This window comes from Rhinoraja longicauda, chromosome 8 (assembly GCF_053455715.1).
Source record: "Rhinoraja longicauda isolate Sanriku21f chromosome 8, sRhiLon1.1, whole genome shotgun sequence".
NCBI lineage: Eukaryota > Metazoa > Chordata > Chondrichthyes > Rajiformes > Arhynchobatidae > Rhinoraja > Rhinoraja longicauda.
The window spans coordinates 48,664,867-48,692,647 of record NC_135960.1 but is presented as its reverse complement, the minus strand read 5'-3'; the positions used below and the strand labels follow the sequence as shown (position 1 = coordinate 48,692,647).

The 27,781-nt window shown below is 42.2% G+C and overlaps 1 protein-coding gene across 3 annotated transcripts in view; it reads left to right on the top strand.

Annotated features, from left to right (window-relative positions):
- The window catches only part of LOC144595939 (myosin light chain kinase, smooth muscle-like), a 237,239-nt gene extending 210,774 nt beyond the window's left edge, over positions 1-26,465 (top strand). For 2 of the 3 annotated variants that reach the window (XM_078403888.1, XM_078403889.1), the window contains 6 exons: positions 491-614; positions 6,862-7,014; positions 7,496-7,619; positions 17,118-17,253; positions 20,330-20,461; positions 22,404-26,465. In XM_078403888.1, the coding sequence (XP_078260014.1) occupies positions 491-614; positions 6,862-7,014; positions 7,496-7,619; positions 17,118-17,253; positions 20,330-20,461; positions 22,404-22,624 (890 nt within the window). In that variant the 3' untranslated portion in view covers positions 22,625-26,465. Of the gene's footprint in view, positions 1-125; positions 198-490; positions 615-6,861; positions 7,015-7,495; positions 7,620-17,117; positions 17,254-20,329; positions 20,462-22,403 lie in introns of those variants that run through there. The other variant, XM_078403890.1, reaches the window with a different exon arrangement.
- Positions 26,466-27,781: the final 1,316 nt, after the last annotated feature.

Here is a 27,781-nt window from a genome sequence, read left to right as displayed (position 1 = left end):
CTCTCCCTCCCCCTCTCTCCCTCCCCCTCTCTCCCTCCCCCTCTCTCCCTCCCCCTCTCTCCCCCTCTCTTCCCCTCTCTTCCTCTCTTTTCTCTCTCTCTTTCTTTTTGTTTTTCTGCAATAGATGACAGATTATTCCTATCTAATCACCACACTGTGGCAGTGACGGAGAATTTTCTGTTCACCAACATCTGCAGGTTTCTTTAACTTTTTCAGATGATAACTCAAAATGATTTGATTTGGGCTTTAATACATCTTTGCTGCGTACTTCCCTAATCCCCTGTGAATCAGCTGATTCTAAAGAGCTTCATCTGTTTTTCAGAACGATGTGTGCTTTCTGTCTAGGTTTTACTCTCACTCCTCCTTCAAGAAATGGATCAAAACGCCTACAATTCTCATCCAATATAGACTGCTGTCTGCAACCGCTGCCACTACATTGACAGAATGTTAGCAATGATGCATAACTTGATTTATTTGCTGTTTCTTTCAGAAAGTACATCCCCTCTAAAGGTTCTATTTGGAACTCCTGAATTTGTTGCTCCGGAAGTTATCAACTATGAAGCAATTAGTTATGCAACAGACATGTGGAGCATTGGAGTTATCTGCTATATCTTGTAAGTTAGATTGACTACAATCATGATATGAACCTCTGTGTATCACCGATATATCTAAATTAGATACATAGAATATTTTTTATTATGGTCAATGCAACGTTTTCTCAAACTTATGTTAAATTATCTCTCTTCCTTTCTCTCCCATTTTGTACTCTTTCCCTCCCTTTTGCACACTTTCTCTATCTTTTGCACCCTTTCCCTTTTGCAACTTCCTCCCTTTCTGTTTTGCACAGTAAATTAGCCCTGGCATTTTTCATTTTAGATTAGATCACTGGAGAGGTTGGGTGATTTGCACCTCTCCACCCTTGGTCTTGCAATGAAAGCAACTCACAATTCATTTCCAAGTGATAGCTGCATTTATGGTGTTAACAATTTAAACATGCCCTCATGCTCAATGTTTGCACAGGGACTTTCTAATGACAGTATATTCTGGGGAAAAAGCAGCACTGCTGTTGTTGTTAGTGATTCTAGTCGTACAGTAAGTTCAACAAGAATTATCATCAAATAATTCACATATGAATCATAAGGTAAAGCAATATTTTTTGCAAGTAGCAGAACTGGGAAATTTGGGAGATCTAGGCAACACTGAGTGCCCCAAAGTTATGTGGAATTCAGTCTACATTTAAAACCGAGAAGCATTTGTGTTCTTTGGCTTGATCAGAGGAGTTTTAAAAATATCTTGGCAAGCGTTAAGCAAAAGGAAATTATGTTTATATGTCCACTGGATATATTTTTAATCCCTCAAAAAAGCAAATTGTTTATGATCTTCAGTTTGACCAAGTGCCAACGTTAATTAAAAGGGCGTAAGAGCTAAGATAAAGGTAAATCGTGTAAATAGAATTGAAGTTGATAATAAACTTAAGATGACACTAAAACCAACTAAAACTTTGAAGAGTACAGAGTGCCAGAGTAAGGAATTGATGGCCGGGGACCAGTGCCAGCTACTCCTTTGTCAGTCTGAAGATAAATCAATTATTTTTTGCATTCTGGATGGAAAATTGTTTCCATAGAAAGTAGACCTACTCCTCCAGTTATTTGCTTTAAAAGGATATAAAAGGAGCACAGTCCTCATTCCAAATTTATCTGCCCTATGCCAAAGCAGATTCAATGGAGCTGATAAAACAAAATCAGGTTAACTGTGTAGGAAGGAACTGCAGTTGCTGGTTTATACCGAAGATAGACGCAAAATGCTGGAGTAACTTAGCGGGTCAGGCAACATCTCTGGAGAAAAGGAATAGGTGACGTTTCAGGTCTGAATCCTTCTTCAAACTGCTTTTCCCCAGAGATGCTGCCTGACCCGCTGAGTTACTCCAGCATTTTGTGTCTATCTCAGGTCGTATGGAAAATCAATTGTTCATACCATTAGATTTTGCAATTAACTTAACATTATCAGGATAGTTTACATTGCTCAGCATAAAACTATCAAACTTTAAATTCACTGCAGTATCAACTCAGCTATCGAATTGTACAGAAAAAAAATGCTGCATGATTGGTCCTTTTATCTAGAGACTGCACATTTGTCCTTCTACAGAAGAAATTAATGATTCTAAATTTAAATCCACCTGTGGTTTTGAGGAAACATCTTCTTTTATTCTTTCTATTTTATTAGAGGGTATTAGCTATAAGGAGGGGCTGGACAGACTTGGATTGTTTTCTCCAGAATGTCATAGATTATGGGGAGACCTGTTAGAAGTAGATAAAACTGTGAGAGATAGGTAGAACCCATAGGAAAAATTAAATACTAGGGGGCATAGCTTTAAGGTGAGAGGGGCAAAGTTTAAAGGAGATGTATATTTTTACATAGAGGGCACAGAGTGCCTGAAAATCATTGCCAGGGGTAGTGGTTGAGGAAGATACGATTGTGGGATTTAGGTGCAGTGAAATTCACTTTTGTATACAGTTCAGTACAAGTATCACACGTGCTTAGATATATCTTAGGTAAGCATTTCAGATACAATACGAGTGTATAGCAGTAGCACACTGAGACTGTGTACAGAGTCGCCCGTTTGGGTGCCATTTTAAAGTCCTAGTTGTGGTAAGTGTAGGGTTCTTGACCTGACCATGCAAGGAATGGGATGTGGATTATGTGCAGGCAGATAAGAGTTGGTCTTGGCATCATGTTTGGCACATACATTGTGGGCCAAAGGGCCCGTTATTGTGCTGTGCTGTTCTGTGTTCTATGTTCATCTTCAGATTCATTGGATAAGGAATTGGAAACAAGCTCTGAGAATTGTGTTTGAGCTGAGTCAAATAAATGAATGCTATGAAGTAAAAGTAGAAGCAATATACTGAGTGACAATATGTTTAAACTAAACAATTATTTTGTTAGGTTGTTAAAGCAATAAACAGATTGATGTTATTTTATACAATGTGTTCCTCTCAGTCCTCTGTAGGGCAACTAATGCTGTCTTCAGCAGTGATCCTTGTTTCCTTATCTTTTTCAAAGGCTGAGTCCTAAAAGCAAATAGATTTCAAAATTACATCCAAAATCAGGCAGCAGTTTGGAAATGTTTGTACAATGCACACCGCAACACATTATTGATTTTTGGTCGTTATTGCCAGCAGCATAACCTCAAAAGAGCAAAATCGTTGATTAAGTGAAGAAATTAATCTGAGATAAGGCATTCAGACGAGACTGAAGAATCAAATACTTTCACGAACATATCTCTGATTTTCTGGTGTCTCAAAGATGTTTACTTGGTCTGCTGGTAATCGTGCTTTCAGCTGCCCAGAAATTTAAAATCAGGATCAACTCCAAATATACTCCAACACAAACTCCAAATTGAAAACCAGAAACATATTCCCTCTATTTGCCCCTTCAAATGTTCCTTAAAATCATGCTCTTGGCCATTTCCCATAATAAGTCCTAATATGGCTTGTTCTGATAGGACATCTATCTTCTCTTGGAGAACATGGAACATAGATAAGTAAAGCATAGTAAGAGGCCTTTCAGCCCACAATGTTGGTGCCAAACACAAACCCCCCCCCCCCAAGTTATTATAGTCATAAAGTCAAACAGCATGGAAACAGGCCCATCGGCCCAACATGCCCACAACGACCAACAAGACCTATCTATACTAGTCCCATCTGCCCGCACTTGGTCCATATCCCTCTAAACCTATCCTAGTCATGTACCTGTCCAAATGACTCTAAAACGTTATGATAGTACCTGCCTCAACTACCTCCTCTGGCAGCTTGTTCCGCATACCCACCACCTTTGTGTAAAAAAAGTTACGCCTCACTTTAAACCCATGTCCCCTGGTTCTCAATACCCCAACTCTAGGTTAGAGACTCTGTGCACCTAGTGCATCTACCCGATCTATTCCTCACATGATTTTGTACAGCCCTCTTCCTCCTGCATTCCAAGGAATAGAGTCCTAGCCTACTTAACCCAATAGCTCAGGCTCTTGAGACCTGGCAACATCCTCCTAAGTCTTCTCTGCACCCATTCCAGCTTGACAACATCTTCCCAACAACATGGTGACCAAAGCTGAACACAATACTCTAATGTGGCCTCACCAATGTCTTATACAACTGGTGCATGACCTCCCAGCTTCTATACAGCACCGAACTGATGAAGGTCGAAAGCCTTCTTGACCACCCTATCTATCTGTGATGCCACTTTCAAGGAACACATCCATGTGCCCATCTAAAAGCTTCTTCATCACCACTACTGCATCTATCCCCACCACCACGAATGGTGGTGCATTCCACATACCCACCATTCTTTGAACTTGCTCTATTCATCTGTTTTAAACTTTGTGCCCTTCTAACCTTAAAGCTGCGTCCTTTAGTCTTTGATATTTCCACCCTGGGAGGCTGTCTACCCTATCTATGCCTCTCATAATTTTATATGCTTATATCATGTCCCCTCTCAGCCTCCAACATTCCAAAGAAAACACTCCAGATTTGTTCAACTTCTACTTATAGCTAAGATCCTCTAATCCAGCCAGCATTCTGGTAAACTATATATGATGTATGTAGATTGCTATGTATTTATCAATTTATCTACTAAAAGTATTCATGATATATTTATCCAGCCTGGATATATATATTTTATTTAACCAACTCTCTTCCTCTGGCAGTAATAAGGTTCTTGATTAGCAAGGGTGTCAAAGGTTATGGGGAGAAGGCAGAAGAATGGTACTAGGAGGGAGAGATAGATCAGCTACGATTGAATGGCGTAGACTTGACGGACCAAATGGCTTAATTCTATTTATATCACTTATGACCTGATGACCTTAAGAAAGACTGATTCCTGTAAATGGAGGATTGAGGAATGATAAAAGGCTGGAGAAATTTGGCCTTGGCACCTTTGAATTAAAGTATCTGATCGATGACACGCAAGTTTGCAAACTGTAGTAGGGAAATAAATCTGAGACAGTACTTCAAACTGAAGCATGACAGTTGGACAAGGGAACAAAAGTTCAAAACCATTAGCAGTAAATAGTATTACTTTTAGGATGTTCTTCACATAACAGCATGAAATGTCCTTCTGGATTCAATTCCGGGACTGCTTCCTCCTCAATAATCAGCTGAGTTGCCAAATATTGAGGACAGTGCATGAACCAATTACAGACAATTAAATACAGTCTAGGTGACAGAGACTGACAAAAATGTGAAGGAGACTGAGATTCTACCTGAGTTAAGCTGGAGAGAGTGCAGAGATTTACGAGGATATTGCCAAGACGAGAGCCTGAGCTTTCGGGAGAGGTTGGGCAAGCCAGGACTTTATTCCTTGGAGTGCAGTAGCATGAGGGGTGATCTTATTGAGGCAAAAGAGACCCAACCTACCCAGCCTCTCCTTACACCTCAAACCCTCCAAACCTGATAACATCCTTGTAAATCTTTTTTACCCTTTCTAGTTTAACTAAATCATTCTTATGGCAAGGTGACCAGAGGTGTACTGAGTACTCCAAATGGGCCCTTACAAATGTCTTGTGATGCCCCAACTCCTGTTCTCAATATAGTGACGAATGAAGGCAAGCGTGCCGAATGCCTTCTCCTCCATCCATCTACCATGGAACCATGTATCTTCACTCCTAGGTTTCTCTGTTCTGCATCACTCCCCAGGAACCTACCATTTATTGTGTAAGTCCTACCCTCGTTTATCTTGCCAAAATGGAATACCTCACATTTATCTGAATTGAACTCCATCTGCCATTCCTCAGCCCATTCATCTAGTTGACCAAGGTCCCATTGCACTCTTAAATGGTTCAATGGTACAATATTTGTCACATGAGGTACAGTCAAATTCATTTTGTATACAGTTCAGTGCAAGTGTGACTGTACATAAGGGTATGGTAGTAGTACACTGAGTCGGTGTACAGGGTCACCATATTTGGTGCATTTTTCATGTCCCAATTGTTATAAGTGTGGAGTTCTTAACCGAACCATGAAGGCCCATTGTCCTGGTGGCGTTGCCATGGGTGTCCTCCACTGCTCTGTGCCGCTGCAGGCAGGCCGGCCAGGCCTCTTGGAGCAGCACCCGGTCCTGACAAACCCCAGGCTGCTGCAGGTCCTCCCGTGGCCCACTCCACCGTCGAGATGCATTGCTCTCCCTCCTGCAGCCGGTCTCCTTACTATGACCCAGTCCGACACTGACTCCCTCCTGAAACTGAAAAGTGTTACCACAATCAGTCTCAAGAAATGTCACCTCTCCATGTTCTCCAGAGATGCTGCCTGACCCGCTGAATTACTCCAGCACGTTGTATCTTTTTAAGTTAACAGTAAATACAATTGAAAATGTATTATTATAAGGCCGTGAAAGCCTGATGGAAGTGAGTAAAGATATTTGAAGAAATTCTCAACCTGGGTCAACTGGATCCTCCTGTCGACTTGCTGCCTCACAGTGCCAGAGATCCGGGTTCGATCCTCACTACGGGTGCTGGCTGTACCGAGTTTGTAAGTTCTCCCCATGACAGTGTGGATTTTCTCTGGGTGCTCATGTTTCCTCCCAACCTCCGAAGACGTAGCTTAATTGGCATCAGAAAAATTGTCGGTTGTTCTTAGTGTGTAGGATAGCGTTAGTGTACTTGGTAATCGCTGGTCAGTGTGGACTCGGTGGGCCGAAAGGCCTGTTTCCGTACTGTATCTCTAAACTAAGCCAAACTTTGAATTCTGTTCATTATTCCATTATATCATTTCTGAATTGAAGTTTAGAAGTGAGGTACAAAGTTTTCCATAAATTATTGCATCTTGATAAGGGTCCATCTTTACGCTACTAACACGGATGATTTTGCCTTAGGGTCAGTGGACTATCTCCTTTCATGGGCGATAATGATAATGAAACCTTGGCGAACGTAACATCAGCCACTTGGGATTTTGATGATGAAGCATTTGATGAAATTTCAGAAGATGCCAAAGACTTTATTAGTGGTCTACTAAAAAAAGACATGAAGTAAACATTTTTGTCTCTATTGCCTTCATTTTATTTGCTGATTTTAACAAGTAGACTTTTATATTGTCAATAATTTTCCTTTCCTCAAATCGGGCAGTGCAGCAGCTAGAGCTGCTGCCTCATAGCACCAGAGACCCAGGTTCGATCCTGACCTCGGGTACTGTCTGTGTGGAGTTTGCATGTTCTCCCTCTGACCACGTTTCTCTGGGTGCTCCGGTTTCCTCCCACATTACAAAGACTTGCAGGTCTGTAGGTTAAATGGCCTCTGTAAATTGCCCCTAATGTGTATGGGGTGTGGAATAAGATAGAACTAGTGCGAACGGGTGATTGATGGTCGGCGTGGTCTCGGTGGGCTGAATGGCCTGGCTCCAGGCTGGACATTGCAATCAATTCAATCAATCAATTGGGATATGGAAATTATAACCAAATGTAATCAAGATAATGTCTTTAAAAATCTACACTTTCCTTCGTCTGTTGCCAGACATCGCTTGAACTGTGATCAGTGTCTCGAGCACAAGTGGCTGAAAAAAGATGTTAAGAACATGGCTGTGAAAAAACTTTCAAAAGAAAGAATGAAGAAGTACATGGCCAGGAGGAAATGGCAGGTACACATGAATGTTAAGTAGAGCGTAGAACAATAGAGCACAGGAACAGGCCCATCAAGTACAATGTCCGTGCCAATCATGATGCCACGATACATTAATCTTCACTGCCTGCACATGATCCATATCCCTCCATTCCCTGCATATCCAAGTGCCTATCCAAAAGCCTCTTAAATGGCTTGATCGTATCTGCCTCCACCACCACCCAGACAGTTCCAGGCATTCACCACCCTGTGTAAAATACTTGCCCTGCACATCTTCTTTAAACTTTGCCCCTCTCACATTAAAGCGATGCCCTATAGTCTTTGACAGTTGTAGCCTGGGAAATAGTTTCTGACTGTGTACCGTACCCATGCCTCTCATAGCTTTAGATACTTCCATCAGGTTTCCGCTCAATCTCTGGCGTTCCAGAGAAACTAATATCTCTCTTTAGAGCTAGTACCCCCTAATCAAGCCACTCTCAAATTAAAGCTATGTTCCCTGGTCTTTGACATTTCCACACTGGGAAAAATATTCTGACTGTCTACCCTATCTGTGCCTCTCATAATTTGATCTATTTCTATTAAGTCTCCCCTCAACCTCCTGTGTCCAGAGAAAACAATGCAAACCTGTCCAACCTCTCCTTATAGCTGATACTTTTGTAATCCAGGCAGCATTCTGGTAAACCTCTTCTGCATCCTCTCCAAAGCTTCCACCTCCTTCTTAAAATGGGGCGACCAGAACAGCATGCCATATTCCAAATGTTGCAATTGACTGAAAAACCTCCTCCCGGCTGGATGTCACCGAGAACATGCTGACCGGGTTGCAAGCTCCAATTGTTTCTCACTTATTTGTGTTTCCTTCTTTCATGAAGGTGGTGCTCATCTGAATGATGCAACACAGTTAACATGTTACTGTTTCACAGCGCACTGTCTCATCATATATATGACCTGTAATTATGAGCCATGAGCATTCATTGGGCTAGACTCATTCCACAATCTTTCCCCTTTGCCTGATGTTCACACGTCTTGTTTTTTAAGTGAAGTTTGGCAGTTAGTAAACAGTAGCGTCTCCTTACACAGATCAGACCACTCTCACCATCTGAAATCAGCAAAAGGCCAGGTTTACACATGTAACTTCTTGGCCTTTAGATCTTATACGATATGTGCTGCTGATTTAAAGCTCCATTTTCTCTATGAAACATTCCCAACTCAAGCAATACTCCAGGTATTATCACGACATTTAAGAACCATTTGGACAGGTACATGGACAGGGGAGGTTTAGAGGGAAATGGCCCAAATGCAGGCAGGTGGGACTAGTGTCGATGGGGCATGTTGGTGGGCGTAGGCAAGTTGAGCCTGTTTCCATGCTATATGACTATGACTCTAATAAATAACTAGATACACGACAAAACTGGATCTATTGTAGATAGACACAAAATGCTGGAGTAACTCAGTGGGTCAGGCAGCATCTCTGGAGAAAATGGATTTGTGACATTTCAGATCGAAGAAGGGTTCCGACACAAAAGGTCACTTATCCAATTTCTCCCGACATGCTGCCTGACCAGCTGAGTTACTCCAGCACTTTGTGTCTATCTTTGATAAAAAAAACAGCATCTGCAATTCCCTTTTATTACATTTGGATGTACTGTACCTGATGGATGTGTCTTAAGCCATCCTCCAGTGAAAACCACTAACTTTTCAATGGGTAGGCTAGGTTTATGTTTAGGTTAAGGTGCATTCTTGTCACTTGCACTGAGGTACTGTGAAAGCTGAATCTGCATTTTATCCAAACAGATCAGATATACCATACAATGCAATCATTTCAAACTCAAGTCCAATAGATAGAGCAAAGAGCAAGATACAGAGTGTGGAATATAGTTCTCAGCATTGTCGTGTACCAGTCCTTAGACAAAGTCCAATGTCCACAACAGGGTAGGTGTATCGGACAGTAACCTAGCTTATGAAAGGACCGTTCAGAAGGCTGATAACGGAGGGGAAGAAGTTGTTCCAGAGTCTGGTGGTGCGTGCTTTCAAGCTTCTGTACCTTCAGTGAGACGGAAGCAGGGAGAGGTAAGAATGAGTAGGAGGGACAATCTTTGATTGTTGGCTGCTTTTCCAAGGCCGTGTGAAGTGTAGATGAAGTAAATGGCTTGAGTTAGGAAGAGCATTTATATACCCATCTCCCTTTAAGGCAATTGCTCTTCAGTTCTGGGTGAAAATCAGAGGACTTTGGCAGCAGCACAGACTCAATACATTGCAAATGCATTTTATGTGGATTTAGAACAAATGCCAAACTCATTGCAGTCAGTGCATTGAACTCTTGAGTAGCCACCAGATTGAATTCACTGCTGCCTGAAGTCCTTTTGTACAGGTTCCAAGTGTCCCTGATACTTTGATCAAAAAGATCAAATAAATTATTGAAAAAATAAAAAAAAGTTAAATATACTTAAAAATATGAAACTGCTTTTCACTACTTATAATGTAAACATAAATTTCAAAGAAAGATTAGTGACACCAGTCAGCAACTGGGACTTGAAAACGGCATCAAATCTGGCGACTCTTGTATGCTGTCTCAATGTACTATTTCTTTCACTTGTACTGTTTCTTAGAATCATAGTCATACACCATGAAAACTGTCCCTTCAGCCCAACTTGCCCACAACGACCAACATGTCCCATCTACACTGTTTACATTTGGCCCATATCCCTCTAAACCTGTCCTATCCATGTACCCGTCTAAATGTTTCTTAAATGTTGCAATAGTACTTGCTCAAACGCTGCAATAGTACTTGCTAATGTACTAAGATCATAAGATGTGCTTATGTATAATGATACTTGGACTGAACTGTGTGGGAAAATGACTTTCACTGTACCTCGGTACATGTGACAGTAAAGCACCATTGAACCATTGAGTCAGATGGAGCTGTGGTGAATTCACCAGGCATTAGGATGAGGGGCCAGGTGTGAAGTGCATCAGGACCCTTGGATTAACTCCGCTTCACCAATGGTGAATAATCCAGTAGCAGAAGTACAAGTCACATGTTTGAGCATCCATTGCATCCCTGCATTCTGTGCTGCAGTGGACATTTGGCATGCACTGCTGGATCACTATTGGCTGTCATTGCTGTCCAATATTACACCTGATGTGTGGCAGGAAGTTGCTAAACATGGCTTAAAATGTCACCCGTACTCCACATAGTGTTCATCTTGTATTTTCACTCAATGAGATTCTGAGGACCCAAGGAACTGCAGATGGTGATTTACAATGAAAGACACAAAGTGCTGGAGTGACTCAGCTAGTCAGGAAGCATAGAGTCATACAGCACTTAAACAGACCCTTCAGCTCAACCAAGTCAAGTCAAGTCAATTTTATTTCTATAGCACATTTAAAAACAACCCACGTTGACCAAAGTGCTGTACATCAGTTCAGGTACTAAGAAACGAACATACAATGGCACACAAACATAACAGCACATACATAAACAGTTCATAGCGCCCCCTCAGAGGGCCTCAAACGCTAGAAATAGGTTTTGAGCCTGGACTTAAAGGAGTCGATGGAGGGGGCAGTTCTGATGGAGAGAGGGATGCTGTTCAACAGTCTAGGAGCTGCAACCACAAAAGCGCGGTCACCCCTGAGCTTAAGCCTAGACCGCGGGATAGTGAGTCCGATCTACACTGGTCCCACCTGCCCACATTTGGCCCATATCCCTCTAAACCTTTCCTATTCATGTACCTGTCCGAATGTCTTTTTAAATTCTGTTATAGTACCTGCCTCAACTACCTCCTCTGGCAGCTTGTTCCATATACACACTACCTTCTCAGTGAAAATGTTGCCCTTTAGGTTCTTATTAAACCTTTCCCCTCTCTCCTTAAACCCATGTCCTCTGGTTCTTGATCCCCCTAGTCTGGGCAAAAGACTGTACATTCACCCTATCTATTCCCATCAGGACCTTATACAACTCTATAAGATCACTCCTCATCCTTCAGCACCCCAAGGAATAAAGTCCTGACGTGCTCAACCTCTCTTTATAGCTAAGGCCCTTGAGTCCTGGCAACATGTTTGTGAATCTTCTCTGCACTCTTTCCAGCTTAATAACATTCTTCCTCTAGCAGGGTGACCATAACTGAACACAGTTCAGGTGACATGGATACAGCACGGAGACAGGCCATTCGGCCCAACTTGCCCATGCCGACCAAGATGCCCGATCCACAATAGTCCCACTGGCCCATATTTGGCCCATATCCCTCTCCTATCCTTTCCTATCCATGTACATGTCCAAATATCTTTTTAGATTCTGTTATATTACCTGCTTCAGTTACCTCCTCTGGCACCTCGTTCCATATATCACTATGGAGGTGACGTTTCAGGTGGAGACTGAGTCTGAAGAAGGGTCTCAACCCTAAATGTCACCTATCCATGTTCTCCAAAGTGTCAGTGAGATTCTGAATTTGGGTGATGTGGCTCATTGCCCATAAAGAGATGGTTTGTTGCTGTCCAAACTCATTGATTATTTTTTTAACCAACCAATAAAAAAATGATACTTATATTTCATTGGCTTCACCCATGTTCAAAGCGTGATCATAACAAAGTTGACCTATGCTACCCTGTTTTATTACATAGTGGCTTAAACTGAAAGCTTATGTGGAGTCCTGCCACAAATAAAGATCTAATTTTATTGTCCTTTATACAGTAATAAACAAATTCCTTTGCTCTGCTATTAACCTTTTGTTTTGCCTATGAAAGGAGTGTTGTGTATTCCAGTAGGAAGATATAATTTGTTCTTAATTTTCCCGTATCATTGTACTATTTTATTGAAATATTTTTCCCATTGATGTGGCCACAATAATATCCTTTGAGCTTTGCTACATTAAGATTTTCTGCCAGTCATTCTTGTCACTTTTTCTTCACTTTATATTTTAGGTTTAATTTACTATCGTCATGTGTACTGAGTTACAGTGAAAGGTTTTTAGGCTATTTCACAAGTTCACAAGTTATAGGAGTAGAATTAGGCCATTCGGCCCAACGAGTCTACTCCGCCATTCAATCATGGCTGATCTCTGCCTCCTAATCCCATTTTCCTGCCTTCTCCCCATAACCCTTGACACCTGTTCTATTCAAGAATTTGTCTACCTCTGCCTTAAAAATATCCACTGACTTGGCCTCCACAGCCCTCTGGCAATGAGTTCCAAAGATTAACTAACCTCTGACTAAAGAAGTTCCTCCTCACCTCCTTTCTGAAAGAGTGCCCTTTAATTATGAGGCTGTGACCTCTGGTCCTAGACTCCCCCACCAGTGGAAACATCCTTTCCACGTCCACTCTCTCTATGCTTTTCATTATTCTGTAAGTTTCAATGAGGCCCCCGCTCAACCTTCTAAACTCCAGCGAGTAGAGGCCCAGTGCTCATCTTATGCTAACCCACTCATTCCTGGAATCATTCTTGTAAACCTTCTCTGGACCCTCTCCAGAGCCAGCACATCCTTCCTCGGATATGGGGCCCAAATCTGCTCACAGTCCTCCAAATGCAGCCTGACCAGCGCCTTATAGAGCCTCAGCATTACATCTCTGTTTTTGTATTCCAGTCCTCTTGATATAAATGCTAGCATCGTATTTGCTTTTCTACCGATTCGACTTGCAAATTAATATTTGGGAATCCTGCCCCAGCACTCCCAAGTCCTTTTGCACCTCCGATTTCTGGATTCTCTCTCCATTTAGAAAATAATCTACGCCTTTATTCTTATTACAAAAATGCATGACTCTGCGCTTTGCTATACTGAATTTCATCTTCCACTTCTCTGCCCACTCTCCTAACCTGTCCAAGTCCTTCTGTAGAATCCTTGCTTCCACTGCACAGCCTGACACTCCACCTACCTTAGCCTTTCATACCCTTCTTTAGTCACACTTTTTTTTTCATTAAAATTTTTTAATTACTTTTCCTTTCCTCATTCGTTCCCCAGAGACTGATGAATTGACAACTGGATGACTTGTGTTCTTCATTAGATAAACTTAGAGATGCAGTGTACTTGTAGCCCAGCAGATATTTGTGATTCAACATTGTACTTTGTTTCAAGATGGAACATAGAACTGTGCAGTACAAAAAGAGGCCTTTCGGCCCAGAAAGTCTGTGGCAATCTTGATACCAAGACCAACTCTTATCTGCCTGCACAGAATCGGCAGAATCTTCATGCGCATAGGTTCTAGGAGCAGAATTAGGCCATTCGGCCCATCAATGTTATTTCTGTGCATACAATTCTTACATCCTTTGGTGAGGTGCCATTAATGTAAAGTAAAGCGTGTGGGATCACTGAGGTGTACCAGCAGGTCTTGAGGAGTGAGACAGATGAGAAGACAGAGAATTGAACGAGATGGATGAGTTTTGAGTTGGTTTTCTCTGACCATTGGAGTTCTAAGTCTGCTGCTGGAACAGACCTAGCTGCTCCCATGGATTTGGATAAGGGGCCTTGGTAATATATCCAAGCTTGCTGAAGATATAAAGCTGGGTGGCAGTGAGAGGTAGAAAGAGATGCAGAGAGATTTCCAGGCAGATAAACAGGGTAACCGGATGAGCAGGGAAATGGTAGGTCAAATATTACAGAAAAACATGAGATCTTGCACTCTGGTGGAAAAAGAACAAAGTACATAGAATATAGAACATTGAACAATACAGCACAGGAACAGGCCCTTCGACTCCTCAGTATCTGTGTGAACATGATGTCAAGATAAACTAATCCCTTCTGCCTGCACACGACCCACATCCCTCTATTCGCTGCATATCCATGTGCCCATCTAAAAGCTTATTAAATGCCACTATCGCGAATGCCCCCACTACCAACCCTGGCAGCGCGCTCCAGGCACCCACCACCCTCTGCGTAAAAAAAACTTCCCCATACATTTCCTTTAAACGTTTGCCGCTCTCAACTTAAAGCTATGCCCTCTAGTCTTTGAAATTTCCTCTCTGGGGGAAAAAAAAGGTTCTGACTGTCTGGTCTATCTATGCCTCTCATCATTTTATATCCTTCTAACGGGTCTCCCCTCAGCCTCCATTGTTCTGGAGAAAACAATCCAAGTTTGTCCAACCTCCCCTTGTACCTAATATCCCCAAATCCAGGCAGCAATCTGGTGAACCTCCAAAGCCCTCTCCAAAGCCTCCACATCTTTCCTGCAACAGGACGACCAGAACTGCACACAATAAGCTAGAATTGAATCGGTGAGAGGTCGTTGAGGCAGGTATTATAACAGCATTTAAAAGACACTTGAAAAGATGCATGCATAGGAAAGATTCAGAGAGCTTAATAATTTTAAAATTGGAGGAGCAGCATCTCATATTTCGCTTGGGCAGCTTACAATGGTCTGCATCCCAGGGTGCTTAAGGAGGTGGTTCTAGAAATTGTGGACGCATTAGTGATTATTTTCCAATGTTCTATAGATTCCGGGTCAGTTCCTGTGGATTGGAGGGTAGCTAATGTTATCCCACTTTTCAAGAAAGGAGGGAGAGAGAAAACGGGAAATTATAGACCAGTTAGTCTGACATTAGTGGTGGGGAAGATGCTGGAGTCAATTATAAAAGACGAAATTGCGGAGCATTTGGATCGCAGTAACAGGATCGTTCCGAGTCAGCATGGATTTACGAAGGGGAAATCGTGCTTGACTAATCTACTGGAATTTTTTGAGGATGTAACTAGGAAAATTGACAGGGGAGAGCCGGTGGATGTGGTGTACCTCGACTTTCAGAAAGCCTTCGACATGGTCCCACATAGGAGATTGGTGGGCAAAATTAGAGCACATGGTATTGGAGGTAGGGTACTGACATGGATAGAAAGTTGGTTGACAGACAGAAAGCAAAGAGTGGGGATAAATGGGTCCCTTTCAGAATGGCAGGCAGTGACTAGTGGGGTACCGCAAGGCTCGGTGTTGGGACCGCAGCTATTTACAATATACATCAATGCCAATGATACAAAGCTAGGTGGCAGTGTGAACTGTGAGGAAGATGCTATGAGGTTGCAGGGTGACTTGGACAGGTTGTGTGAGTGGGCGGATGCATGGCAGATGCAGTTTAATGTGGATAAGCGTGAGGTTATCCACTTTGGTGGTAAGAATAGGATGGCAGATTATTATTTGAATGGTGTCAAGTTAGGAAAAGGGGACGTACAACGTGATCTGGGTGTCTTAGTGCATCAGTCACTGAAAGGAAGCATGCAGGTACAGCAGGCAGTGAAGAAAGCCAATGGAATGTTGGCCTTCATAACAAGAGGAGTTGAGTATAGGAGCAAAGAGGTCCTTCTGCAGTTGTACAGGGCCCTAGTGAGACCGCACCTGGAGTACTGTGTGCAGTTTTGGTCTCCAAATTTGAGGAAGGATATTCTTGCTATTGAGGGCGTGCAGCGTAGGTTTACTAGGTTAATTCCCGGAATGGCGGGACTGTCATATGTTGAAAGACTAGAGCGACTACGTTTGTATACACTGGAATTTAGAAGGATGAGAGGGGATCTTATCGAAACGTATAAGATTATTAAGGGGTTGGACATGTTAGAGGCAGGAAACATGTTCCCAATGTTGGGGGAGTCCAGAACCAGGGGCCACAGTTTAAGAATAAGGGGTAGGCCATTTAGAACAGAGATGAGGAAAAACTTTTTTAGTCAGAGAGTTGTGAATCTGTGGAATTCTCTGCCTCAGAGGGCAGTGGCGGCCAATTCTCTGAATATATTCAAGAGAGAGCTAGATAGAGCTCTTAAGGATAGCGGAGTCAGGGGGTATGGGGAGAAAGCAGGAACGGGGTACTGATTGAGAATGATCAGCCATGATCACATTGAATGGCGGTGCTGGCTCGAAGGGCCGAATGGCCTACTCCTGCACCTATTGTCTATTGTCTATTAAAGCCAGCAGTTGATTTCTCTAATTTCAAGTAACTCCTGCATTTCCTCTCCCCCCCCCCCCCCCCCCCCCCCCTCCTCCACTCTAGTCATCCTACTAGATTGTTCATATCCCTATATCCCTACATTATCACCTCTTCCCCAGCCAACAATGGGCCATTATGGGCTCCACCCTTCCTTGGTCATCTGTTGACAGCCCTGATTTGTCCTGTCCTTTCCTACCTCTAGAAGAAGTACCTGAAGAGGAATTCTGACCCGAAACGTCACCCATCCTTTTTCTCCTGAGATGCTGCCTGACACGCTGAGTTACTGCAGCACTTTGTGTCTATCTTCAAGATTCAGAGGGACAGGGGGCCGAACACTGACATATAGGACCAGCCCAGATGGGCATCTCGGTCAGCATGGACGAGTTGGGCTGAAGGGCCTGTTTCCATGATGTATTACATTCAGGGCTGCCTGGAGGTGCATTAAGCTTCAACAGCTGGTGTCACACATTGTCTGAAACAGAAAGCAAGGGCTGAAGATTCAAACTTCCCTCAGAGCACTCTAACCTCAAGACTGTGCAACGTTGAATTGAATTCATAATCAATGTGTCTTCTCTCAGAAGTTTTGAATAAGAATTTCTCATCATTCAATTTTCCTTCCTTTGTAGAAAACAGGGCATGCGGTTCGAGCGATTGGCCGATTGTCCTCCATGGCGATGCTCGCTGGTCTAAGTGGGAAGAAGATCTCTCTGGGAAATGCACCTGCCTGTTCTCCCACTTCTGCCGAGCAGCCAGAAGGTGAAGGTAATACAATCTTGACTCTTAGACAATATTCTTTGCGGTTCCATTAAGATTTCCGTTAAGAACTTAAATAAACAACAGTCAAATAGTTAAAAGGATGATTACCATTTCTACGTGTTTACATCAACAGATACTTTTATCAGAAAATTATACAATGTCTAGACAGTAACTGATAGAGCAGTAAGCTTTCGAGGATTACTTGTATAACTGAGAGGTTGTGTTAAAATTACACAATTGATCTGATAATCCAAGGATCTTGCCCTCGACTAAAACAGAATCTGCTTCAAATGCAATGCAGTGTTCAGCTTAGCGATACAGCGTGGAAACAGGCCCTTAGGCCCACCGAGTCCATGACGACCAGCGATCACACGTTCTCTAGTTCTATGCTACACATTAGGATACAATTTCCAGAAGCCAATAAACCTAAAAAACTTGCACGTCTTTGGAATATGGAAGGAAACTGGAGCACCCGGAAAAATCCCACATGGTCACAGGGAGAACGTGCAAACTCTGTACAGACAGCACCCGAGGTCAGGATCGAACTTGGGTCTCTGGCGCTGTGAAGCACCCCTTTTCCCCTCCACAACTAGTTCCATCTGCCCAATCCACACTCCTTCTTGGTTCTACCTATCACCCACCAGCCCTGCCTCACCCATCCCCTCACCTCTTTATACTGACTATCTGTCCTCCACACTCTCTATCCTGATGCAGGGTTTTGACCCAAAATGTCAGCAATAAGGGCGGCACGGTAGCGCAGCGGTAGAGTTGCTGCTTTACAGCGAATGCAGCGCCGGAGACTCAGGTTCGATCCTGACTACGGGTGCTGCACTGTAAGGAGTTTGTACGTTCTCCCCGTGACCTGCGTGGGTTTTCTTCGAGATCTTCGGTTTCCTCCCACACTCCAAAGACGTACAGGTATGTAGGTTAATTGGCTGGGTAAATGTAAAAAAATTGTCCCTAGTGGGTGTAGGATAGTGTTAATGTACGGGGATCACTGGGCGGCACGGACTTGGTGGGCTGAAAAGGCCTGTTTCCGGCTGTATATATATGATGATGATGATGATGAATCCCTTTTACCTCCACAGATTTGCTGCTCCATCCACTGTGTTACTCCAGTACTTTGTGTCTTTTTTGTAAACCAGCATCTGCACTTCCTTGCATCCCCCAATAGTTTTATTTTCTTTACACCACACTACACCGTTTGCATTCTCTCACTTCACCTTCACTTTATGTACTTCTTACACAGAGTTTAAAGAAAACAGGGAAAAACACAAGCACTTTGGATGGATTTAGGGGCAACCTTTTCATTCAAAGGGTTGTCCATATCTGGCATGAGCTGCCAGAGGAAGCTGTACAAGTGGAAATAGTTGGATAGATATATGGATAGGAAGCTTTTGGAGGGATATGGGCCAAATACAGGCAAATGACACTAGCCCAATATGCCAACTTGGTGAGCACGGATAAGGTGGGCTGAAGGGCCTATTTCCATGCTGTACAGCTCTATGGCTCTGTGACCTAATGCTGTTTGCTATCCCATTGTTTGAAGAGACTGGGGAGATGTACAGGTTGCAGGTGATGGCTTGGAGAAGTTGCAGGTAGGCCAACAATTTAAAAGAAAGTACGACATGATCCTCTGATGACATTGCTATGTTGAAGGATGCTTAATACGTCTTATGGAGACAATAAGATTTCACTTAGAGCACAACCTAGAGCTGGCAAATCCAGACTACCCTTGTATTTCACTTTTGACAAACTGATGATGAAATATGAATCTGTTCAATGCACAACACAGCTTTGTCAGCTTATTTGCTCTAATATATATTTGATCTTAAATAATTTGCCACTTTTGCATATTTTGTCATTACGTTATTGATACAAAAATTGAATTATTTTACTTTATAATCAATAAAGTCATCCCACTGAGTTCTGTAATTGCGATTTAGCCAATGAATATTCATGACTTTTTGATTTTTACCATCTGATTAATAAGTGGACAGGTACTGACTTTTTTGCTAACATGAGCAGATGAGAGAAATTCTGCCGCATGTTGCAAGTACATCTTGCTTTGTTGCGATAAAATTGATTGTGATAAAAAGTATTAACCCCTCTAATTCATTGCTGCACCATTTTCGGTTTGTTTAAGTGGTCATACATCAGTTGAAGAGACATCTTTGCACGACAGTCGTGCCCACCACCTTTTGCAGGTCCCATTGATGCACCAATTGGAGATTCAGTTTGTGAGCTCGTAACATTCACAGCATTGTACATTCACCAAAAGCACTTGATAAAAATTCACATTGTAGTGGGTCTGGACGCAGTAGGAATCAGGCAAGACGCCAGGTAGGCATTAACAGTAATTTAATGCAGCAACAGAACATCCACACTCTCGTCAGTCTCAAGCACGAGTTTACTCTCTAACCCCTTCAGTCAAACCCCGTAGCACTAGTCCCTTCCCCAGCCCTGTCCAACCCGTGCCGAGGGGGTTAATCCCCGGGTACCACCACAACATCCATGCCAATGAATAAAGCAATAAACTTTGCTCAGTTTAGTTTATTGTCACGTGTCCTGAGGCACAGTGAAAAGCTTTTTTGTTGCGTGCTTACCAGTCAGCAGAAAGACTATACACAGATACAATGGAGGCGTCCCCAGTGTACACATGGATGATAAAATGAATACCATTTAGTGCAAATCAAAGGTATTTATTCACAAAATGCTGGAGTAACTCAGCAGGTCAGGCAGCATCTCAGGAGAGAAGGAATGGGCGACGTTGCAAGATAATGTCCAGTAGATAGTAGTTCAGGACTGCTCTCTAGGTGTTGATAGGGTGGTTCAGTTGCAGGATAACAGCTGGGAAGAAACTTGGTTGTTAAATAAGCTTAGAAAATGGAACTTGACCATTTCCTTTCAGTAAATATGGACCAATAATATAGTTTCATTAGTAAAGTCCTTTCAACTAATATAGACATGTCTCAACCATTGTAACACTTGGCTTTTACCCAATATGGACAGATGTCATGGTTTTATATGGCTACCAAAAATGGATATTCAATTTAATTGTTTTTATATTTCCCTACCTCAGCCGTTGACACCAATGTGCTTCTTGAAGAAGTTTCCGAAGAAAAGCAAAACTTCAAGCCATATTTCTCCAAGACGTTTGAAGACGCTGAAGTTATAGAAAGCAGTGCAGCACGGTTTGACTGCAAGATCGAGGGTAAATTCGCAGATCCTGCTTCTGATTACTTTGCAGAGTATTTTATTAAGTATTATTCTCCTAGAAGTTTGTGTCGAACTATAATGTTTTGATTATCGTCGCTGTTGAAAATGTATTTTTACTGGAAGTTTCTTTTGCATTGTCGAAGTCCCGTGTGGTGTTCAATCCCTCCTTTCTTCTGTCACTTTACTTTAGACTTTAGAGATACAGTGCGAATAAGGCCCTTCAGCACAGTCCATTCCAAACAGCGATCACCCCGTATGCTTGAACTATCCTATACACTGGGGACAATATACAATTTTACTAAAGTCATTAACCTACAATCCTGTACATCTTTGTGGGAGATGTGGGAGGAAACAGGAGCACCTGGAGGAACCCCACATGGTCACAGGGAGAATGCACAAATTCCGTACAGACAGCACCCGTAGCCAGGATCGAACCGGGTCTCTGGCACTGTGAGGTAGCAACTCCACTGCTGTGCCACTGTGCTGCCTTAAGTTTGTGCAAAGGAATCCCAGATAGCATTTCCCTGTATACGGGCCAGCAAGTTGATATTTTGTGAAGACTGAAGGAGCTGCAGATGCTGGAATCTTGAGCCAAACAAAAAGTGCTGGAAAAACTCAGCAGGATCGGCAGCATCTGTGGAGGGAATGGACAGGCAATGTTTCCGGTGGGCATTGAGCTGGAGTTTATTTAAGCTGGGAAATCTGCTTGAAAGATCTATCCACATTAGTCCTGCTATGAGGTGATATTCTCCATTAATTTCAAAGAATAGTTGCAAGGGGCTATTGTTTTAGATTTTTTTTTGTTGCTTTAATTTGTCAATAGTCAAGTCAAGAGTGTTTTATTGTCATATGTCTCTTAATGGAACAAAGAAATTCTTACTTAGTTTAGTCTAGAAATACAGTGCAGAAACAAGCCCTTCGGCCCATCGAGTCAGTGTTGACCAGCGATCCCCTTACACTTGCACGATCCTTCACACGAGGGATAATTTTACCAAAGCCATTTAATCTACACCGTGTACGCCTTTGGAGTGCAGGAGGAAACCAGAGCACATGGAGAGAACCCATGAGGTCACGGGGAGAACATACAAACTTTGTACAGACAGCACCCATGGTCAGGATCGAACCCAGGTCTCTAGCACTGTAAGGCAGCAACACTACCACTGCGCCACCGTGCCTCCTACACTTGCAGCAGCAATACAGATATGTAATCATACTACTCTGTAAAACCCATAATAAACTACCAAATAAAGTTTGGTAGATAAACAAATGAAAAAAAAAAAAAAAGTAGTGGAAAGATAAAAATAATGCCCCCAAGTCTATGTGGTTCAGAGCTTATTTGGAGGTTGTAGTGTTTAATAGCCTGATGGTTGTTGGGAAGAAGTGGCTCCTGAACGTGGACCTGGTCAGTGTGGACTTGGTGGACTGAAGGTACAACCTGTATTCATGCTGTATCTCTAAACTCTGAACTCTCAACCTAAACTCTCAACCCGGAACATCACCTATCCTTGTTCTCCAGAGATGCTGCCTGACCCGCTGAGTTACTCCAGCACTTAGAGACAGGAAACATGTTCCCAATGTTGGGGGAGTCCAGAACAAGGGGCCACAGTTTAAGAATAAGGGGTAGACAATTTAGAACTGAGATGAGGAAAAACTTTTTCAGTCAGAGAGTTGTGAAACTGTGGAATTCTCTGCCTCAGAAGGCAGTGGAGGCCAATTCTCTGATTGCTTCAAGAGAGAGCTGGATAGAGCTCTTAAGGATAGCGGAGTCAGGGGGTATGGGGAGAAGGCGGGAACGGGGTACTGATTGAGAATGATCAGCCATGATCACATTGAATGGCGGTGCTGGCTCGAAGGACCGAATGGCCTCCTCCTGCACCTATTGTCTATTGTCTATAACGAACATGGTTAGCAACTTGACAACTGTGTGTTTTTCACAGGTTACCCTGACCCTGAAGTCATCTGGTTTAAGGATGAACAGCCCATGAAAGAATCTCATCACTACCAGATTGAGTACGATGAAGATGGGAACTGCTCCTTGCTCATTTCTGAGGTATCTTCGCGTGACGAAGGCAAATATACTTGCAAGGCCATCAACAGCTTAGGAGATTCAACCTGGACAGCTGAACTCCTTGTGCAACTAATAGAGGGAGAGAAGTGAGCAACACTCCATCAGAGTTTAGAAAAAGGTGTTGCTCGTGCTTGTTGTCTAATGTTAAATGCTACACTATTAAAGACTATTTAAAGGAGCAGAAGGGTTTGACAAGCAAAGTTCATCATTAATTCCCAAGGCATGGAAATTGTTTATTGATATATTTATAAATGCACTCTATGCCTGTGAAATCAAGGTAGAATATTGCAGTCATACCCAGAAAGGTAAGATTAGAACCCACATACTCACTTAATGACAGATATATGCCAATCTGAATACCACAGCTATATATACTATAGTATATACGATATACCCGTGGTTCAGTTTTGCCACCATTTGCCCATTAACTGCAATAATCACTAACTTTCTCGGAGAAATTTAGAAATTCTTTGAAGCTGGTTTCAAACCTTTTTTGTGCTTTGTCACAGTGCTTTGGTCATCCCCAGTTGCATGTACAGATGTTGGAGAAGCCGATTGGTGACTCCCTAGTTAACAAATTTCATCCACCTACTCGAATCTCAGATGTGCGAAGCTTTCTGTGATCTAAGAGATATTTTAAACACAATCCTGTTTACATGACACTGCGCCTTTCACGTGTGTGTTTAATGTCTTTCACAATGCTTTCTATGTGTCATTTTAGTTTATGGTTTGTGGACAATGATAGAGTTGGTGCTTTTACTGGTCACACCACACAAGGGAAGTGAACAGCCGGATTTCTGTTTATGCCACTAAAAAGCACAGAAATGCAGCCCGCATTATTATATAATAATAGACAAAGGATGGAAAGTTTACAGGAAGGTGACTTTGGTTAGCAAATCCTGCTGTTTCAAAATTTAGCGGATATTATTATTCTATATATTGGTGGCAAGGCATATTTTGAATATGAAGCAAGAAGGCCTGAAAATCAAATTGATTGTGAATTAAATGCAAAGATAATGCCATAAGACATCACAAACCATATTAATGTAAAGTACTCAATAATCACAAATTCTGCTTGAGAGAACATAGTACAGAGAACAGCACAGGAAGTGGCCGTTCGGCCCATAATGCCCATGCCGATCATGATGCTAGGTCAAACTAATCTCCTCATGATCCATATCCTTCCGATCCATTATGATCTAGCTCATTTCAAATGATTGTGGGTCTGTCGTAAATATAATGAGGTATTTATTGGGACTACAGAAGAGACACTATTAAACTAAGATGCCCTCTGTCTCTTGAAACTTTACCCTTGGCATGGAGCTTGTCTGATAATTAGCACAGATTAATAAACCCAGCCATGACCATCTCCCATCTGGCTTAAATGTTTAGCGACAATTTAGTCACATTTCAAATTTTCTTTCTAATTTTTATTACATTCTGTATTATTTGGTGACAAAATGTTTATAATGATGTTTACAGTTTAGTTCTTCTCTTGTCAGTGTTTTCCTGCGCCGTGCTTGGTTCTGTTGACTATTAACTTGCACCTGCCAACTTCAGAAGCTATTCCATTGGGTCTTCCAAATGTCATGCTAAATCTACTGGAAAATGTAGATTTAAAGTAAGATCTCAAAAAGTGTAGTTGCCGATATTGCTGTGGTTTTTTTTGGGTCTGCACCCTGCACTGACCATTTCTGCTTGAATTTACCAGGATATATCAGAGAGAGAAACAAGGACCTGCAGATGCTGGTTTACAAAACAAAGGCACACAAAGTGCTGGTGCAACTCAACAGATCAGGCAGCATCTCTGGAGAACATGAACACATTTTCTACAGAGAGGTTTAGTTTAGTTTCTTAGATGAGTTTATTATTGTCATGTGTACAGTGATTAGGTACAGTGAATAGCTTTTTAATTGTGTGCTATCCAGTCAAAGAAAAGACTATACATGGTTACAATCAAACCATTCAAAGTGTACTGATAAAGGGTACAATGTTTAGGGCTGAATGAAGTCCAATTATAGATAGTTATGAGGTAGATGGGAGGCCCATCCATGGGTAAACCACACTACCATATCTCCCTCCTCCACCACCTCTGTAAAAAAAAAACACACATCTCTCATGAGGTAGATGGGAGTTAAGGACAGGACTCTAGCTGGTGAGCGGATTGTTCAGTTGCCTGACAACAGCTGGGAAAAAAAACTGTCTCTGACCCACTGAATTACTTCAGCACTTTATATCAGAGAGAGTCCTCATTATGTTGTCTCTTGTGCCTGTTATAAGTTCACACTTCAGCAACAGGAGTAGCTCTTTTTAATGGAAGAAACTTTACCCCAATGTGTTTTTTTTTGCAAGTTGTAAAATTGTCGCTAGTGTATGTAGGTTAGTGTGCAGAGTGATTGCTGGTCTGCACAGACTCTCCTACTTGTGGAAACATCCTCTCCACATCCACTCTATCCAGGCCTTTCACTGATTCAGTAAGTTTCAATGAGACCCTCTCCTCATCCTTCTAAACACCAGTGAATACAGGCCCAGTTCCCATCAAACGCTCCTCATATGTTCACCCAATCACCCCCAGGATCATTGTTGTAAACCTCCTCTGGGCCCTCTCCAATGGCAGCACATTCCCTCCTCAGATACGAGGCCCATTACTGCTCACAATACTCCAAATGCGGTCTGACCAATGCCCGATAAAGCCTCAGCATTACATCCCTGCTATTTTATTTTCTGTTTTATCAGGGACATACACGCACACACACGTACACAAACACTTTTCGACCAATGCCGACCTCTCGGTTCTTTACGCACACATGTTTAGTCTTTAGCTGTGAATTCAAAGAGCAAGCCACCTGATCTCATATTCTTTGAAAAGTCTTAATATATATATATATATATATATATACATTTCACCATGGTTCTACTGTTTTCATTAAATTCACACCTTAAGTCTGCATATTCAAGGAGAAGTTAGATATAGTGTCTTCAATGTCTAAAGAGATATGGGTAAAATGTGGGAGCAGGATACAGATACATTTGGATGAACAGCCATGATCATATTGAATGGTGAAGCAGGATTAAAGGGCCGAATGCCCTCTCCTGCCGCTAGTTATTCGACTTAAGCAAAAGCATGCACTTTACAATGCGAGGCAAAGGTGGATATAATATATAGAAATATTCCATGATACACAATTAAACTATATGCAATTACACAACTGTAGGATCAGGCTGTGTCTCTCTACTTTATCCAGTTTTTATCGTAAACATTTTAGTCTGAATAAGACACATGGAACTGCAGATGCTGGTTTACAAAAAAGTCACAAAGTCCTTGAGTAACTTAATGGGATAGGCACCATCTATAGAGAACATGGATCACCTATCCATGTTCTCCAGAGATGCTGCCTGATCTACTTAGTTACTCCAGCACTTTGGGTCTTTTTTTAGTCTGAATTAAGATTTGATCACATTCATCCGATCTGATACACTTGGATTTAACAATATTGCAATGTTGGATGGCATTACCTTAAATATTACAAGTCAAAAATTAGGTATTTGTAATTGTTGATTAGAAGGCCTTTGTTTTAGATTTGGTGACAATAGTTTTCAGAATATTTCTCCAAACCTTTCACAAACAAGCTTCAGATTTGAATAAATGAATAATTGTATTGAAAACACTCTTCCCATTGCTGTCATACGGTTTAATAAATGCAATTATGGATTTTAAGATGTATGTGCCATTTCATCATCGTAAAATAAATTCAGTTAAGTGCAGGAAACAAATTGTTTTAACCATAAACTAAAACTGAAACATATTTTGAATTTGATAAATACATTTTACATTAATAACCAATAAAGTCGGTATAGACAATGTTACAATGTTTACGATGCTAACAGCTACCAAATGTTTGTAATTTGTAAAGCAGTTATTAAAAAGTGAATGACATTTTGATGTTTGTTATGATTGACTCAAAAGAAGTTGGCAATATATGCACTAGTTCCCACATAGGAGATTGGTGGGCAAAATTAGAGCACATGGTATTGGGGGTAGGGTACTGACATGGATAGAAAGTTGGTTGACAGACAGAAAGCAAAGAGTGGGGATAAATGGGTCCCTTTCAGAATGGCAGGCAGTGACCAGTGGGGTACCGCAAGGCTCGGTGTTGGGACCGCAGCTATTTACAATATACATCAATGACTTGGATGAAGGGATTAAAAGTACCATTAGCAAATTTGCCGATGATACAAAGCTAGGTGGCAGTGTGAACTGTGAGGAAGATGCTATGAGGTTGCAGGGTGACTTGGACAGGTTGTGTGAGTGGGCGGATGCATGGCAGATGCAGTTTAATGTAGATAAGTGTGAGGTTATCCACTTTGGTGGTAAGAATAGGAAGGCAGATTATTATCTGAATGGTGTCAAGTTAGGAAAAGGGGACGTACAACGTGATCTGGGTGTCTTAGTGCATCAGTCACTGAAAGGAAGCATGCAGGTACAGCAGGCAGTGAAGAAAGCCAATGGAATGTTGGCCTTCATAACAAGAGGAGTTGAGTATAGGAGCAAAGAGGTCCTTCTGCAGTTGTACAGGGCCCTAGTGAGACCGCACCTGGAGTACTGTGTGCAGTTTTGGTCTCCAAATTTGAGGAAGGATATTCTTGCTATTGAGGGCGTGCAGCGTAGGTTTACTAGGTTAATTCCCGGAATGGCGGGACTGTCATATGTTGAAAGACTGGAGCGACTAGGGGTTTGTATACACTGGAATTTAGAAGGATGAGAGGGGATCTTATCGAAACGTATAAAATTATTAAGGGGTTGGACACGTTAGAGGCAGGAAACATGTTCCCAATGTTGGGGGAGTCCAGAACCAGGGGCCACAGTTTAAGAATAGGGGGTAGGCCATTTAGAACAGAGATGAGGAAACACTTTTTTAGTCAGAGAGTTGTGAATCTGTGGAATTCTCTGCCTCAGAGGGCAGTGGAGGCCAATTCTCTGAATACATTCAAGAGAGAGCTAGATAAAGCTCTTAAGGATAGCGGAGTCAGGGGGTATGGGGAGAAGGCAGGAACGGGGTACTGATTGAGAATGATCAGCCATGATCACATTGAATGGCGGTGCTGGCTCGAAGGGCCGAATGGCCTTCTCCTGCACCTATTTTCTATTGTCTATTGTCTATTTTACACATTTTCATGGTGTGGTAAGTGAATTCAAAGTAAGATTCAGGTACAGCAGGCAGTGAAGAAAGCTAATGGAATGTTGGC